The sequence below is a fragment of the Syngnathoides biaculeatus genome, chromosome 6, assembly GCF_019802595.1.
Source record: "Syngnathoides biaculeatus isolate LvHL_M chromosome 6, ASM1980259v1, whole genome shotgun sequence".
NCBI lineage: Eukaryota > Metazoa > Chordata > Actinopteri > Syngnathiformes > Syngnathidae > Syngnathoides > Syngnathoides biaculeatus.
In genome coordinates, this window is record NC_084645.1 from 31,903,572 (window position 1) to 31,919,393 (window position 15,822).

General features: G+C 45.4%; 1 protein-coding gene across 2 annotated transcripts in view; it reads right to left on the minus strand.

Moving 5' to 3' along the window:
• The window catches only part of LOC133502500 (FERM domain-containing protein 5), a 69,022-nt gene that overhangs the window by 6,416 nt on the left and 46,784 nt on the right, over positions 1 to 15,822 (minus strand). Inside the window, exons 3-13 of one of the 2 annotated variants that reach the window (XM_061823365.1) lie at positions 15,139 to 15,181; positions 14,625 to 14,703; positions 11,233 to 11,330; positions 10,700 to 10,823; positions 3,724 to 3,811; positions 3,523 to 3,611; positions 2,348 to 2,411; positions 2,158 to 2,240; positions 1,635 to 1,709; positions 501 to 569; positions 251 to 357 (exon numbers count right to left, since the gene is read on the minus strand). In XM_061823365.1, coding sequence (XP_061679349.1) covers positions 251 to 357; positions 501 to 569; positions 1,635 to 1,709; positions 2,158 to 2,240; positions 2,348 to 2,411; positions 3,523 to 3,611; positions 3,724 to 3,811; positions 10,700 to 10,823; positions 11,233 to 11,330; positions 14,625 to 14,703; positions 15,139 to 15,181 — 919 coding nt within the window. Of the gene's footprint in view, positions 1 to 250; positions 358 to 500; positions 570 to 1,634; positions 1,710 to 2,157; positions 2,250 to 2,347; positions 2,412 to 3,522; positions 3,612 to 3,723; positions 3,812 to 10,699; positions 10,824 to 11,232; positions 11,331 to 14,624; positions 14,704 to 15,138; positions 15,182 to 15,822 lie in introns of both variants that reach the window. The other variant, XM_061823364.1, reaches the window with a different exon arrangement.

Consider the following 15,822-nt stretch of genomic DNA (forward strand, 5'->3'; position numbering starts at 1 on the left):
ACACGCCAGTAACACAGCAGCAACATGCTAGCACAGCGCTAACAGAGCCGGTAAAAATCACTTTGTCGGCACATATATTCCTTCGGCCTCATTCTTACCTTTTCCACTCGAGTGCCCCCTTTCGGCCGTTAGAAAAAATGCACAAATGACCGCATAAACCGCAGGGTTGAAAGCGTGTGAATAGAGTCGCGGCTTGTAGGCCGGAAATTAGGGTATGCTTATTAATCACCTTTCACCATTACACGCTTACCCTCCATGATGGATATGTGCACAGCTCTCCGCCGCGTGCGCGGTACGCTGGTGAGCCGAGGCCCGTGGGTGATAGACGGGCAGCTCCTGCTGGGAACCAGGCCGGCCCTGCAGACCAGCACAGACGCGCACACGCATCCAAGCACGGCCACACAGCAACACGCGATCGTTACTCAATGTGTGCGTGTGTGTGTAAGCGAAAAATACCGCGGTTGAAAAAAAGAGAATATTTCTCAATAATGCGTACGTACCTGTGTATTTCTGGAGGCTCTCGTTTGATTTTGGCGCTCTGCTCCATCACCTCTTTTGCCACGCGGCCGCTGTCGGAAAGCACAGAGACGACGCTGAGGAGCCGTCGCACGGGCGGACACAGAAGCGGGCGACACGCCGTTGTCAACCCGTCGTTTATAGCTACTGTGATCGCGTGGAACTTTGTGTAAATATCGCTTCCCCTCATTAAAGGGGAAATCCAGCGGTTTGCATTAACAATGTATCCAATAGGTCATGTAACATGTACTCTCTTTTGACAAAGCGATGTTGAATCCTGAATCCTTAATAGTGTTTTGAGAAGATTTTTATCAGCAATTACGAATTTTCAGGGGCGCTGCCGTTTTTGCAAGTCACATGACTTACGTGCGCGGATGTAAGGTGTAAAGTGCCGCACCAAAGGCTTGATTACATTGTGCCCAGTGCTTATTTTTCGGATTTCTCCTCATCTGATAAAGAAATAGCAGTATTTATTGATCGGGAAGAGGGAGGAATACTATGACTACTATATATACTATGACAGTGCCCCTGAAAATTCGTAATTGTCGATTGTCGATTCTCAATTAAGTGAGAGAGGATTTAACATCACATTGTCAAAATAGAGTACATATTACATGACCTATTGGATACATTGTTCATGCAATCCACTGGATTTCCCCTTTAAGGTGAGCTAGAGCCAATCACAGCTGACTTTGGGCAAGAAACACACAACGTACACTCTGGACTGGTCGCTATCCATTTACAGATTACAACATATATATTTTGAATATGAATATTTTAAAGCTGCAAGCGCCTTAGTCTGAACTTAATTCACAAATAAAACTCTCAATCTTGAATTTGAACTACATTAAACATTCAAGAAAAGTTTGGCCTTCAATTGATGTCAGTACTTCTTGAAATCTAAGACAATCTTTTGGATGAAGAGCCCGCTTAAAGCGCACGCCTGGTGTAATCCATCTAATTCATGTGATTATTTATCCTATGCGACTAAAAAAAGGGGGGGGGAGTCCTTTGGGAAAACCCATTTCCGCTGGGTGGGACTGCCCTCCCCCACGGGTGGGACTGCCCTCCCCCACCGTTGTCATCTGTCATTAAGTCCTCTAGTTGTCGAGGCAGACCTGTAACGGAAGCGGCTGCCCTTGAAGAACAAATTGCTGCTGGACACCGTCCGGACCTGACTTGACTTCTCCAGCCTGAAAAAGGCAAAAATACAAATAATAATAATAATATATATATTTTTTTAAATGAGGCATTTTAACTTTAATAAGAAGAAAGCAGGGAGAAAAATCAAGTTAATATAATCGCCTTTGTGCCAGAAGAGCAATATAATCTCTAACTTGGAATATTTTATCATTCGGAATTCAACCAATATCTGCAGGGGCTTTTTTTTTTTTTTTTTTTTTTTTAGCTTTTTGTGTTAATTCTGAAGGACAGACGCTATACGCTCGATAGAAAGCGCCATACACCATTCAATATGTTTACTCACAGTAAGTGAGTCATTCATTTTTAATGCGCCGTTTAACCTTTGAGAAAGGAACGCGCGATAGAGCTCCAGAATCTCTTAACGCCGCAGACGCCGCCGAAGACAACATTGCCGGTTTCGAGACTGATCAAAAAGGTCAATTGCACGGCGGGACTCACTTATAGAAAGCTTGGTTCTCCACGCCACACTTCCAAAGGTGCTTGCATGCCTCCGGCGTGGGTGCAAAGTATGTCAGGATGATCTTTGTTTCCTGCACGTTAAAAATGGAAGACGGCGTGCAGGACTATTAAACACACCGGGAAGAAGCGCACGACGGGCATCACGCGCGCCGGCAAGTGGCGCTCTCACCTCCTTGTGGTTGGCGTAAACGTGGAACGTCTTGCCCTCGAACTTGAGCTTGGTGACCTCGTTCCTGTCCGGGGAGGAAAGCGCAGACAAACGGGCTTATTAAATATTCATGAAAAGCACTTGAAGACCGCATAAATAGCAATAGAGCGGACAAAAACAAACGGGTGGTGGTGGTATTCCCGTGGGGCCGATAGGGAAGGGGAGGGAAGGACGCCAGAGACATTTTGCAATAATACCCCAGCAAAAAAAAAAAATATATATATCTTTTTCTATTTATGAATAGAGCTACGTGGTGTGATGAATTAGCCATCTGCAAACCCGTGAGCACCGCCTCTTTTCACAGGTAGCGACAGATGGAAGCTTGCATGGCTGCGCCCCTCACTAGCCACTTCATTAGGTACACCGACATACGCGATATGATTCTGACACTCAGTTTGTGGGTTTGTGCAATGTTTAATAGCATCCTAGAGATTAATTGGATATAACTATAATATAACAATACTTTATGATACTACTACATTGATTAGTAATAATAATACAATTCCTATACAGTGGTTTCTTGAGATACAATTGGGCTCGCTTATGAGTTTTTCACGATATGAGGATTATTATTATTATTATTTTTAAATGTCAAGGTACAACGGGTATTTTCTATGGCCCGCAATTTGGTGCTGATCCAAACGAAGGTGTGCACTCCAATTTGAGGTATTTACGATCAAAATCAGTGGCACGGTGAAAACTGCTTAGCACATCTGGCTCACAGTTCTGAGGACCGCGGTTCAGATCCCGGCCTGGCCTGTGTGGAGTCTGCGTGTTCTCCCCGCACCTGCGTGGGCTTTCTCCGGGTACATCCCCAAAACACACGCGGTAGGTTAGATGAAGACTAAATTGCCTTTAGGTGAGAATGTGAGTGTTTGTTTCGATGTGCCCTGCGACCAGTTCAGGGTGGACCCCGCCTCTCTCCCAAAGATAGCCGGGATAAGCTGCACCACACCTGCAACCCTTGTGAGGATAGGCGGCTAAGAAAATGGATGGATGGACCATCAAAACCTGTTGATTATTAAGGTTGTGCAAATGATGTCACCGCATGAGTCTTAAGGCTCATTGTAATATTTTGTCAGTGTGACACAGCTAAATATGTCATTATAAACCCTAATACACATCATTTAACTCACCATTTGAGGAAATGTACTCTCTTGTTTCCCTGCAGGACCACAAAACCAAAGGGCGTGAAGGCAAGGAAGGCCGGGTTGCCCGACACGTCCTGGAAGAGAGAAAAATGGAATGAAACGCGTATGAAACATTCTGCCATACAAGTACAGCGCACAGCTGTTGCTGTTGTTGTTGTTGTTTACAATCCACGTGCATCATCCCACCTTGCACGGGTGTGGATCAACACCATATGTCTCCAGCATCTGGGCTTTCTGTAGGAAATTTCGCTCGGATGTTTCAGGGGTCTGTCCGCTGAGAGGGCACAACAACAACACAGCAAATGTTAGGAGTGGAAACATCAGAAAAATATGGGACATTTATTAATGCACGTTTAAATTACTTGCAGGAACTGGATTTTTTATGACTGCATTTTTTTTTTTAATTTGTTGATGTTATTGACATAAAAAAGTAAGTAGCCATCAAGCATCCCAAAAGACAATATATATATATATATATATTATATATATATATATATATATATATATATATAATGCAGCCCTATGGGGGCACAAACCAGTGCAATCTGTAGGCCGGTCCCAAGCCCGGATAAATGCAGAGGGTTGCGTCAGGAAGGGCATCCGGCGTAAATACTGTGCCAAACAAATATGAGCGTTCATCTAAAGAATCCCATACCGGATCGGTCGTGGCCCGGGTTAACAACGCCCGCCCCCGGCACTGCTAACCTGCAGGGCGTCGGTGGAAATTCAGCTACTGTGGGTCGAAGACAAAGAAGAGGAGGAAACCGGATCCAGCGTCACAAGAAAAAGAGGAATGCACAGAGCCTACAACTGAGTGTAGGGACTTTGAATGTTGGGACTATGACAGGAAAAGCACAGGAGTTGGTTGACACGATGATTAGGAGAAAGGTTGATATTCTGTGCATCCAAGAGAGCAGGTGGAAAGGTAGTAAGGCTAGAAGTTTGGGAGCAGGGTTTAAATTATTCTACCACGGAGTAGATGGGAAGAGAAATGGAGTAGGGGTTATTTTAAAGGAGAGCTGGCTAAGAATGTCTTGGAGGTGAAAAGAGTATCAGATCGAGTGATGAGACTAAAATTTGAAATTGAGGGTGTTATGTATAATGTGGTTAGCGGCTATGCACCACAGGTAGGATGTGACCTAGAGTTGAAAGAGAAATTCTGGAAGGAACTAGATGAAGTAGTTCTGAGCATCCCAGACAGCGAGAGAGTTGTGATTGGTGCAGATTGTAATGGACATATTGGTAAAGGAAACAGGGGCGATGAAGAAGTGATAGGTAAGTACGGCATCCAGGAAGGAACTTTGAAGGGCAGATGGTGGTGGACTTTGCAAAAAGGATGGAGATGGCTGTAGTGAACACTTATTTCCAGAAGAGGGAGGAAGATATAATGACCTACAAGAGCGGAGGTAGAACCACGCAGGTAGATTATATTTTGTGCAGACGATGTAATCTGAAGGAGGTTACTGACTGTAAAGTAGTGGTAGGGGAGAGTGTAGCTCGACAGCATAGGATGGTAGTATGTAGGATAATTCTGGTGGTGGGTAGGAAGATTAGAAGACAAAGTTAGAGCAGAGAACCATGTGGTGGAAGCTGAGAAAGGAAGAATGTTGTGCGGCCTTCCGGAAAGAGGTGAGACAGGCTCTCGATGGAGAACCGAAGCTCCCGGAAGACTGGATGACGACAGCCAAGGTGATCAGAGAGACAGGCAGGAGAGTACTTGGTGTGTCATCTGGTAGGAAAGGGGAGAAGGAGACTTGGTGGTGGAACCCCAAAATACAGGGAGTCATACAAGGAAAGAGATTAGCGAGAAGAAGTGGATACTGAGAGGACTGAGGAGAGGCGAAAGGAGTACATCGAGATGCGACGTAGGGCAAAGGTAGAGGTGGCAAAGGCTAAACAAGAAGGCATATGAAGACATGTACACCAGGTTGGACACGAAAGAAGGAGAAAAGGATCTCTACAGGTTGGCCAGACAGAGGGATAGAGATGGGAAGGATGTGCAGAAGGTTAGGGTGATTAAGGATAGAGATGGAAATGTGTTGACTGGTGCCGGTAGTGTGCTAAATAGATGGAAGAATACTTTGAGAAGTTGATGAATGAAGAAAATGAGAGAGAAGGAAGAGTTGAAGAGGCAAGAGTGAAGGACCAGGAAGTGGAAATGATTACTAAGGGGGAAGTCAGAAAGGCACTACAAAGGATGAAAACTGGAAAGGCAGTTGGTCCTGATGACATACCGGTAGAGGTATGGAAGCAATTTGGAGAGATGGCTGTGGAGTTTTTGACCAACTTATTCAACAGAATACTAGCGGGCGAAAAGATGCCTGAAGAATGGAGGAAAAGTGTTCTAGTTCCCATTTTTAAGAACAAAGGGGATGTTCAGAGCTGTGGGAACTATAGAGGAATAAAGTTGATGAGCCACACAATGAAGTTATGGGAAAGAGTAGTGGAGGCTAGACTCAGGACAGAAGTAAGTATCTGCGAGCAACAGTATGGTTTCATGCCTAGAAAGAGTACCACAGATGCATTATTTGCCTTGAGGATGCTCGTGGAAAAGTACAGAGAAGGTCAGAAGGAGCTACATTGTGTCTTTGTGGATCTAGAGAAAGCCTATGACAGAGTACCAAGAGAGGAACTGTGGTACTGCATGCGTAAGTCTGGTGTGGCAGAGAAGTTTTAAAATAGTACAGGACATGTATGATGGCAGCAGAACAATGGTGAGGTGTGCCTTAGGTGTGACAGAGGAATTTAAGGTGGAGGTGGGACTGCATCAGGGATCAGCTCTGAGCCCCTTCCTGTTTGCAGTGGTAATGGATAGGCTGACAGATGAGGTTAGACTGGAATCCCCTTGGACCATGATGTTCGCAGATGATATTGTCATATGCAGTGAAAGCAGGGAGCATGCAGAAGAACAATTGGAAAGATGGAGACATGCACTGGAAAGGAGAGGAATGAAGATTAGCCGAAGTAAAACAGAATATATGTGCGTGAATGAGAAAAGTAGAGGGCGAAGAGTGAGGCTTCAGGGAGAAGAGATAGCGAGGGTGGACGACTTCAAATACTTGGGGTCAACAATACAGAGCAATGGAGAGTGTGGTCAGGAAGTGAAGAAACGGGTCCAAGCAGGTTGGAACAGCTGGCGAAAGGTGTCTGGTGTGTTATGTGACAGAAGAGTGTCTGCTCGGATGAAGGGCAAAGTTTACAAAACAGTGGTGAGGCCGGCCATCCCATACCGGATCGGTCGTGGCCCGGGTTAACAACGCCCGCCCCCGGCACTGCTAACCTGCAGGGCGTCGGTGGAAATTCAGCTACTGTGGGTCGAAGACAAAGAAGAGGAGGAAACCGGATCCAGCGTCAGAAGAAAAAGAGGAATGCACAGAGCCTACAACTGAGTGTAGGGACTTTGAATGTTGGGACTATGACAGGAAAAGCACAGGAGTTGGTTGACATGATTATTAGGAGAAAGGTTGATATTCTGTGCATCCAAGAGAGCAGGTGGAAAGGTAGTAAGGCTAGAAGTTTGGGAGCAGGGTTTAAATTATTCTACCACGGAGTAGATGGGAAGAGAAATGGAGTAGGGGTTATTTTAAAGGAAGAGCTGGCTAAGAATGTCTTGGAGGTGAAAAGAGTATCAGATCGAGTGATGAGACTAAAATTTGAAATTGAGGGTGTTATCTATAATGTGGTTAGCGGCTATGCACCACAGGTAGGATGTGACCTAGAGTTGAAAGAGAATTCTGGAAGGAACTAGATGAAGTAGTTCTGAGCATCCCAGACAGCGAGAGAGTTGTGATTGGTGCAGATTGTAATGGACATATTGGTAAAGGAAACAGGGGCGATGAAGAAGTGATGGGTAAGTACGGCATCCAGGAAAGGAACTTTGAAGGGCAGATGGTGGTGGACTTTGCAAAAAGGATGGAGATGGCTGTAGTGAACACTTATTTCCAGAAGAGGGAGGAACATATAGTGACCTACAAGAGCGGAGGTAGAACCACGCAGGTAGATTATATTTTGTGCAGACGAAGTAATCTGAAGGAGGTTACTGACTGTAAAGTAGTGGTAGGGGAGAGTGTAGCTCGACAGCATAGGATGGTAGTATGTAGGATGATTCTGGTGGTGGGTAGGAAGATTAAGAAGACAAAGGTAGAGCAGAGAACCATGTGGTGGAAGCTGAAAAGGAAGAATGTTGTGCAGCCTCCGGAAAGAGGTGAGACAGGCTCTCGATGGACAACCGAAGCTCCCGGAAGACTGGACGACGACAGCCAAGGTGATCAGAGAGACAGGCAGGAGAGTACTTGGTGTGTCATCTGGTAGGAAAGGGGAGAAGGAGAACTTGGTGGTGGAACCCCAAAATACAGGGAGTCATACAAGGAAAGAGATTAGCGAAGAAGAAGTGGGATACTGAGAGGACTGAGGAGAGGCGAAAGGAGTACATCGAGATGCGACGTAGGGCAAAGGTAGAGGTGGCAAAGGCTAAACAAGAGGCATATGAAGACATGTACACCAGGTTGGACACGAAAGAAGGAGAAAAGGATCTCTACAGGTTGGCCAGACAGAGGGATAGAGATGGGAAGGATGTGCAGAAGGTTAGGGTGATTAAGGATAGAGATGGAAATGTGTTGACTGGTGCCGGTAGTGTACTAAATAGATGGAAAGAATACTTTGAGAAGTTGATGAATGAAGAAAATGAGAGAGAAGGAAGAGTTGAAGAGGCAAGAGTGAAGGACCAGGAAGTGGAAATGATTACTAAGGGGGAAGTCAGAAAGGCACTACAAAGGATGAAAACTGGAAAGGCAGTTGGTCCTGATGACATACCGGTAGAGGTATGGAAGCAATTTGGAGAGATGGCTGTGGAGTTTTTGACCAACTTATTCAACAGAATACTAGCGGGCGAAAAGATGCCTGAAGAATGGCGGAAAAGTTTTCTAGTTCCCATTTTTAAGAACAAAGGGGATGTTCAGAGCTGTGGGAACTATAGAGGAATAAAGTTGATGAGCCACACAATGAAGTTATGGGAAAGAGTAGTGGAGGCTAGACTCAGGGTTAGGGGTGGATCTAGAGAAAGCCTATGACAGAGTACCAAGAGAGGAACTGTGGTACTGCATGCGTAAGTCTGGTGTGAGGGAGAAATATGTCAGAATAATACAAGAGATGTATGAGGGCAGCAGAACAGCGGTGAGGTGTGCTCCAGGTATGACAGAAGAATTTAAAGTGGAGGTGGGACTGCATCAGGGATCAGCTCTGAGCCCCTTCCTGTTTGCTGTGGTAATGGATAGGCTGACAGATGAGGTTAAACTGGAATCCCCCTGGACCATGATGTTTGCAGATGGTTTTGCGATCTGCAGTGAAAGCAAGGAGCAGTGGAGGAACATTTAGAAAGATGGAGACACGCACTGGAAAGGAGAGGAATGAAGATTAGCCGAAGTAAAACAATATATGTGCGTGAATGAGAAAAGTGGAGGGGGAAGAGTGAGGCTACAGGGAGAAGAGATAGCGAGGGTCGACGACTTCAAATACTTGGGGTCAACAATACAGAGCAATGGAGAGTGTGGTCAGGAAGTGAAGAAACGGGTCCAAGCAGGTTGGAACAGCTGGCGAAAGGTGTCTGGTGTGTTATGTGACAGAAGAGTGTCTGCTAGGATGAAGGGCAAAGTTTACAAAACAGTGGTGAGGCCGGCCATGATGTACGGATTAGAGACGGTGGCACTGAAGAAACAACAGGAAGCTGAACTGGAGGTGGCAGAAATGAAGATGTTGAGGTTCTCGCTCGGAGTGACCAGGTTGGATAGGATTAGAAATGAGCTCATTAGAGGGACAGCCAAAGTTGGATGTTTTGGAGACAAGATTCGAGAGAGCAGACTTCGATGGTTTGGACATGTTCAGAGGCGAGAGAGTGAGTATATTGGTAGAAGGATGCTGAGGATGGAGCTCCCAGGCAAAAGAGCGAGAGGAAGACCAAAGAGAAGGTTTATGGATGTGGTGAGGGAAGACATGAGGGCAGTTGGGGTTACAGAGGAAGATGCAGGAGATAGGCTAAGATGGCAAAAGATGACACGCTGTGGCGACCCCTAACGGGACAAGCCGAAAGGAAAAGAAGAAGAAGATATATTATATATATATATATATATATATATACATCTTAAAAAAATATCAGTTGAGTTGTAGTTGAGTTTTGCTTTGAGTGATTACAGCAACTCAGCTTTTTAACACCACACAGTATTTATTGTTCAGCACTAGTGAAGAAAGCATTTGCCACCAGTGGGCAGCAGAAGCTCACACAAGTCTGAAACGTCAATACTGGGACAATTCCAGCACTAATGGGCTCACCGTATTTCCATCCACTCATCCATTTTCTTTTGCCGCTTATCCTCACGAGGGTCGCGGGGAGTGCTGGAGCATATACCAGCTGTCAATGGGCAGGAGACGGGGGACAACCTGAACTGGTTGCCAGCCAATCGCAGGGGACACTTAGAGGCAATTTAGAGTGTCCAATTAATGTTGCATGTTTTTGGGATGTGGGAGGAAACTGGAGTGCCCGGAGAAAACCCACGCAGGGACAGGGAGAACATGCAAACTCCACACAGACGGGGCCGGGATGGAACCCAGGTCCTCAACAGTGAGGCCAACGCTTTACCAGTTGATGCACTGTGCCGCCCTCACCATGTTTCATTGCAAATATTCCATATTTTCCCTCTTTTACAAGATGAGTTCAGTTGTTTTTTTTTTTTTTTTCGTTTTCAATTTTAGTTGAGATTTATGTGGGAGAAGAAGTGAACTTGGGGAGGATGAGGAAAGTGAAGAACAGCAAGAGGAAGAAACAAGGGAAAGGAGAACTCTTCGTTCACCGCATTGTTGCTGTTCACTAGCCCATCTGTGGCGTTTCCTAATATGCGTTGGGATTGAGCTAGCGGACTTAAAGGCTAAGCTATGCGGCTGGTTTACATACAAGATGTAGTTCTCTCCGAATTTGCCAATAAACTTCAAACGTATGTGTAAAAAAAAAACCCATACTTATATTTTAAATTCTTGCTCGCAGGAGAAAGCAAAAACTTGGTTGAACGGTGGCTGCTATCTCTAAAAAACTCCGCTCAAGTCTGGTAACGCACATCTCGATTGCAAATCCCCAAGTGTAGTACTGCATTCCTTTTTTTTTTCCCCGTCTCACATCAGTTCCGTCTTGTGTATGTCAGCGATCCGCCGCTCCAGTTTCTCCGAGTGTTTGGGGAAGAACTGGAATTTCGAGCTGTAACCTTCCGGATGCTTCCCGGGGTCGTAATTCCCGATCTCAGCTGGAGGACGAAACAAAAAAACAAAAACTTGTTAACCTTCTTGGCAAGCTGCAGACGTGACGAGCACAAATATTAACGCCGCCCTCCAGTCGGATGACCCCGATGCCGAATTCTCTCTGGCCGGGCAGCGCCATCTTTAATGCAAAAGCAACTCGCTTCCACAACTATTTTCTGGGATACTATCGACACATCTCACTAAACACGTGTTGGGTCCAGGATGATAAGAGGCCAGATAAGCACTTCAAAGATTTGCAAATGTTCTATTCTGGCCATTTCGCTGTGACAAATGCATGGCCAAGAGCTGACGCATCATAAAGATGTACAATATTTTTCAGTTGGCCCGCTGAGTTCCTCCGTTCAATTTAATGCAAAGTTAGCCGGAGGAGGTCCGTATGTTGCCCCCCATTACCTTGAAGGATGTAGGCAGCCAGCATAGCGGCGTCCGAGGTTTTGCACAGGAGGCGGCCGTGGTAAAGGTCCCTTTTGATTTGCAGGAAGACGAGATATCTGCAATGAAAAGGACAACGCCGAGCTCAGCGGGGCGTCTGCGGAGGACAGTCGAGCGTCGGCCCGGGGTTTCGGCACAGTCGCCGGTCACAACATTAGGTACACCTGCACAATCTCCTGAGGACCAAGACGAATGCTGAGTGGTGAGATGTCACCGCTGGACTTAACACTATCAAAAGCACAGATCTGCATTTACAACTTTAATCATATTTGTTCAGCGGGCCTGTATTCCCAACAGTCTGTTGTCTTACTTTCGTAGCGTTTCACTTCATCGCTTCCAGTGCGTGTAAAGCGGATATAAAAAGTGTCACACGTCGCAGTTTCTGTGATATAAAGAGAGTTGAGACCAAGATAATGACCAAACTTTTTCCACCAGTAATGTCACCTATAAAGTGCACAACTCAAGTGTTTTTTTTTTTAAATCTTTGAGTGAAAAATAAACAACTGAGATCACGCAGCTGCACAAGTGTACACACCCTTTCATCAGGAGGAATGTGACCGTGTTCCGAATTAACCTATCACCTATTTTTGGAGGGGGTGGCGCTGATGAGCAGTGTTGAAGTTCAGTTTTGCTTTCACCAAAGTCTCCCAAACACATGTAGGAAAGTCCATCTATCCATTTTCTTCGCCGCTTATCCTCACAAGGGTCGCGGGGAGTGCTGGAGCCTATCCCAGCTGTCAACGGGCAGGAGGCGGGGTACACCCTGAACTTGTTGCCAGCCAATCACAGGGCACATCGAGACAAACGGCCATGCTCACAATCACACCTAGGGGCAATTTAGAGTGTCTAATTAATGTTGCATGTTTTGGGGATATGGGAGGAAACCGGAGTGCCTGGAGAAAACACATGCAGGCACGGGGACAACACGCAAACTCCACACAGGTGGGTCCGGGATCAAACCTGGGACCTCAGAACTGTGAGGCCAACGCTTTACCAGCTGCTTCACCGTGCCGCCACATGTAGGAAATTGTTTTAATTATGTTTTTGTCATTTTTATATTCTGCTATGAAATAAATATTTGTGAATTGTTCCAGATGAGACCCGTAGAACAGTTGTCTGCTATTATATCGTATTTTTATATAGCATTGATGATTCCTATAATTGCGCTGAGACAGTGATGGCCTTAAGAGGTTGCGTAAATCCTCACCAAAGGATGCACTGGTGATGTTTGCCCATTAGCAGCGAGGCGCAAAACTATTATTAGACGACGGGGGAAACTAATCATGGCAATCAGACCACCATACGATTGTTTTTCATTATCCAGACTCGGCCCCCACATGCTAATAACACTTTCTGTGCAGCGCTAAGAGCGGCAGCTGATATTTGTCTTGCATAAATATCTTGACCACAAACAGTGAGTCAGTATTGACGAGCAATTCTGTAATTTCGTCTGTGGAATCCAATCAGATCTTTGAATGAGTCGCCTTCTTCTGGCTATACTGTGCCCTTTGACCTGCACACTATTACACGTGTGACACATGCCACACGTTTCATGTCAGCACAGCATCTTGTGAGCGCACTCGTACGGGGGCCGGAGGGAGGGGGACGGCTGAACGCGTCAGTACAGTGTGTGCATTGAAAAACATCATCCAGAGAGAAATTACTCTTCAATGCATCACATTGACCTTTCTGGGAAATGTTTGCTATAAGTATTAAGCAAAATTAGCTTGAAAAAAAAAAAAAACAACAACAACAACCAATACAAAACAAATATTGCCCTGCCATGTTTCATTTAGTGTTACCACGGAAACCTTTTTGCGTTCCCGCTAAACAAGTCCTTTAGTAAACAGTGAAACGTCTCAGGTCGGAAAAGCGCCGTGGCTTTTTAATGATTGAAGGCCATAACGACTGTTTATTATTTAGAAAGATGCATTTAGAAATGTGGAAACATGCACACTGAATAGCTAGCGAGGGCAACGACTGCTTTGCAAAAGTGAGGGAAGTGGAATTGTTTGCTGGAGCGCTGTGGAAATGCACTACTTCATTTTCTAGATCTGTTATACATCAAGTGTGATAATATGTACTGCATACATAATAAAAGGAGATTTCAAGGATAAAGTAATACTTCTCAGACAATAAAAAATGAGTTTATAATTTTTGTGAAGACAAAATGTTGGTCGGCAGTCTTGGCTTGGAACTGTAAGTGTGCAAAAGTGTACCTAATGTTGTGACCAATGGATCTCCAGGTGCATCGCAACAATTTAGTATATCGCAGAAAAATTCATTTATGCAAATACTTCATTTTGAAAAGTGAGATGTGCATATTACATATACATTTACAACATTCAAAGTGAAAAATGCGATGATTTTACGTTTTATAATGTAGGTGGGCGACACAGTGCCGCAGCTGGAAAGCGTTGGCCTCACAGTTCTGAGGACCCGGGTTCAAATCCCGACCCCAGCTGTGTGGAGTTTGCATGTTCTCCCCGTGCCTGCGTGGGTTTTCTCCGGGCACTCCAAAAACATGCAACATTAATTGGACACTTTAAATTGACCCCAGGTGTGATTGCGAGTGTGGCTGTTTGTCTCCATGTGCCCTGCAACTGGCTGGCAACCAGTTCAGGGTGTACCCCGCCTCCTGCCCGTTGACAGGTGGGATAGGCTCTGGCACTCCCGCGACCCTCGTGAGGACAAACGGCTAAGAAAATGGATGTATAGCTGGATGCATGTGACCGCTACACGATTGGGCGGCGACAAATCCTTGGTGTCACCCACCTCTAACTCAAAACCCCACAATTCATCCGATTAACACGGGTGTCAAACTCATTTTTGTAACAGGCCATATTGTAGGTACGATTTCCCTCAGAGGGCCGTTATGGTGAAACCATGGAAAACCTGAATCGCCTCATCATATTTAACTAGTTTTGGAATCAGAAATCAAGCGTAATGGGTTTTTCAACCATTGTTCACGTTTGGTAACACAACAATCCTGATGATATGTCAACATTATCATTTATGATATATAACAAATTGAAATGTCGGGACATATTTTCACAAGAATCACGGATTTTGACGCCTATGATTTGTCTTTGCGGGGCACATGAAACCAGATCTGGCCCCCGGGCGTTGAGTTTGACACCAGTGCTATTAAGAATGTTACATTAAAGGTACCATATTTTACCAAAACAACTGTTTCTTGTATTCGGGATGTCAAACGGTGTCGATGCTACCTCGGTAAATGTAAATATGTAGTAAAACTGTCCACGCATTACCGAGTTCCAAAAGTTCCATCGTGCTGTTTATCTCCCCCCCCCCCACGGTAACATATGAGATGTGGGAAAAGGAGCTTTTACCGAGTGATTTCCTCCTTGAGGGCAGCCGGATCAGGAGGGTAGAACTTGACACGCAGACACATGGTGAACGGAGGCTGAGCTGGATGGAGAAACCCGAAATCACACAAAATATTTGAACAAATAAACAGAAATCGAGACCTTTTAAAAAAAAAAAAAAAGTGAAACATTCAAATAAATCAACACCAGACCTGAAACACAACGCTGTCAAGTATTTGACAGGGAATTTAACATTTAGGAGGTGAAAAGGTCAACTCGGATTTAGATTTTTCCCCAAAGTATGCAAGTCAAGAGCTCCTTTTGGGTCGGTTGCCAGGCAACCTTCCCCGCCAAATGATTGTCAACACAAGATTTTAACCACCCTATATTTTATCTGCCCCTTTGAACCACGTTGACCTTTTGCTCTGAGAGTCACTCATCGCTGTTCAATTTTCGGCCGTGCGGACGTAAAGATACTTTCATCAACGGGCGTGCTTGTCGTACTTTGGATAGATAAAAGAAAAGGTGCAGTACTCACATTTCATTTGCTTAGCAATTGACCTCGTTAACTCCAACCAGTGCTGCGTCAGAAACAGAGCAGATTGCTGGATTAGTGACATCGTCAGCACACAGGTTCATCGCCGTGTGTCGCTCGCGGCGGCTCTCCGGGAGAAACCGTCAGGCCGCGTCGTCATTGCGCTGCGCCGATCTTTGACATGACAACGTGTGCGTTCGCGAGTTTAGACAATGCCTGAGTAAATTCAGCTGTAAAGGTCGCAGTGCATCGCAGGCTCATGAAGACATTTCAACCGGAACCCAAACAGCCCTAATTTATGGTGGGAAGTCAGCCGTACATGTCAGTTCCGGATATTCCGTCAACTCCGTGAGCTCAGCGGTACGGCTGAATACTTCATGAACGGAGCGCCGCCGCCGCTGTCACGGAACATCCGCTCGTAACACAAGTCCTCACTCTGGTGTTCCTTGACTACATCACATCAAATTTATATTTAGCAAACGGTCAAGCATCTGATTTGCATATGGACAAGAAGCAACAATGCCGCGTTACTCGTCTGCTTCAGAAATAGCACACATTGCACAGAGGAAACGTGGTGAACTACTGACTGATAATTCTCGTCTGCATCTCTGAGGTTCCGGGTTTGATTCCTGGCTCTGGCCTTTCTGTGTTTTCTCCATTTGTCTATATGTGCCACATGATATGCTG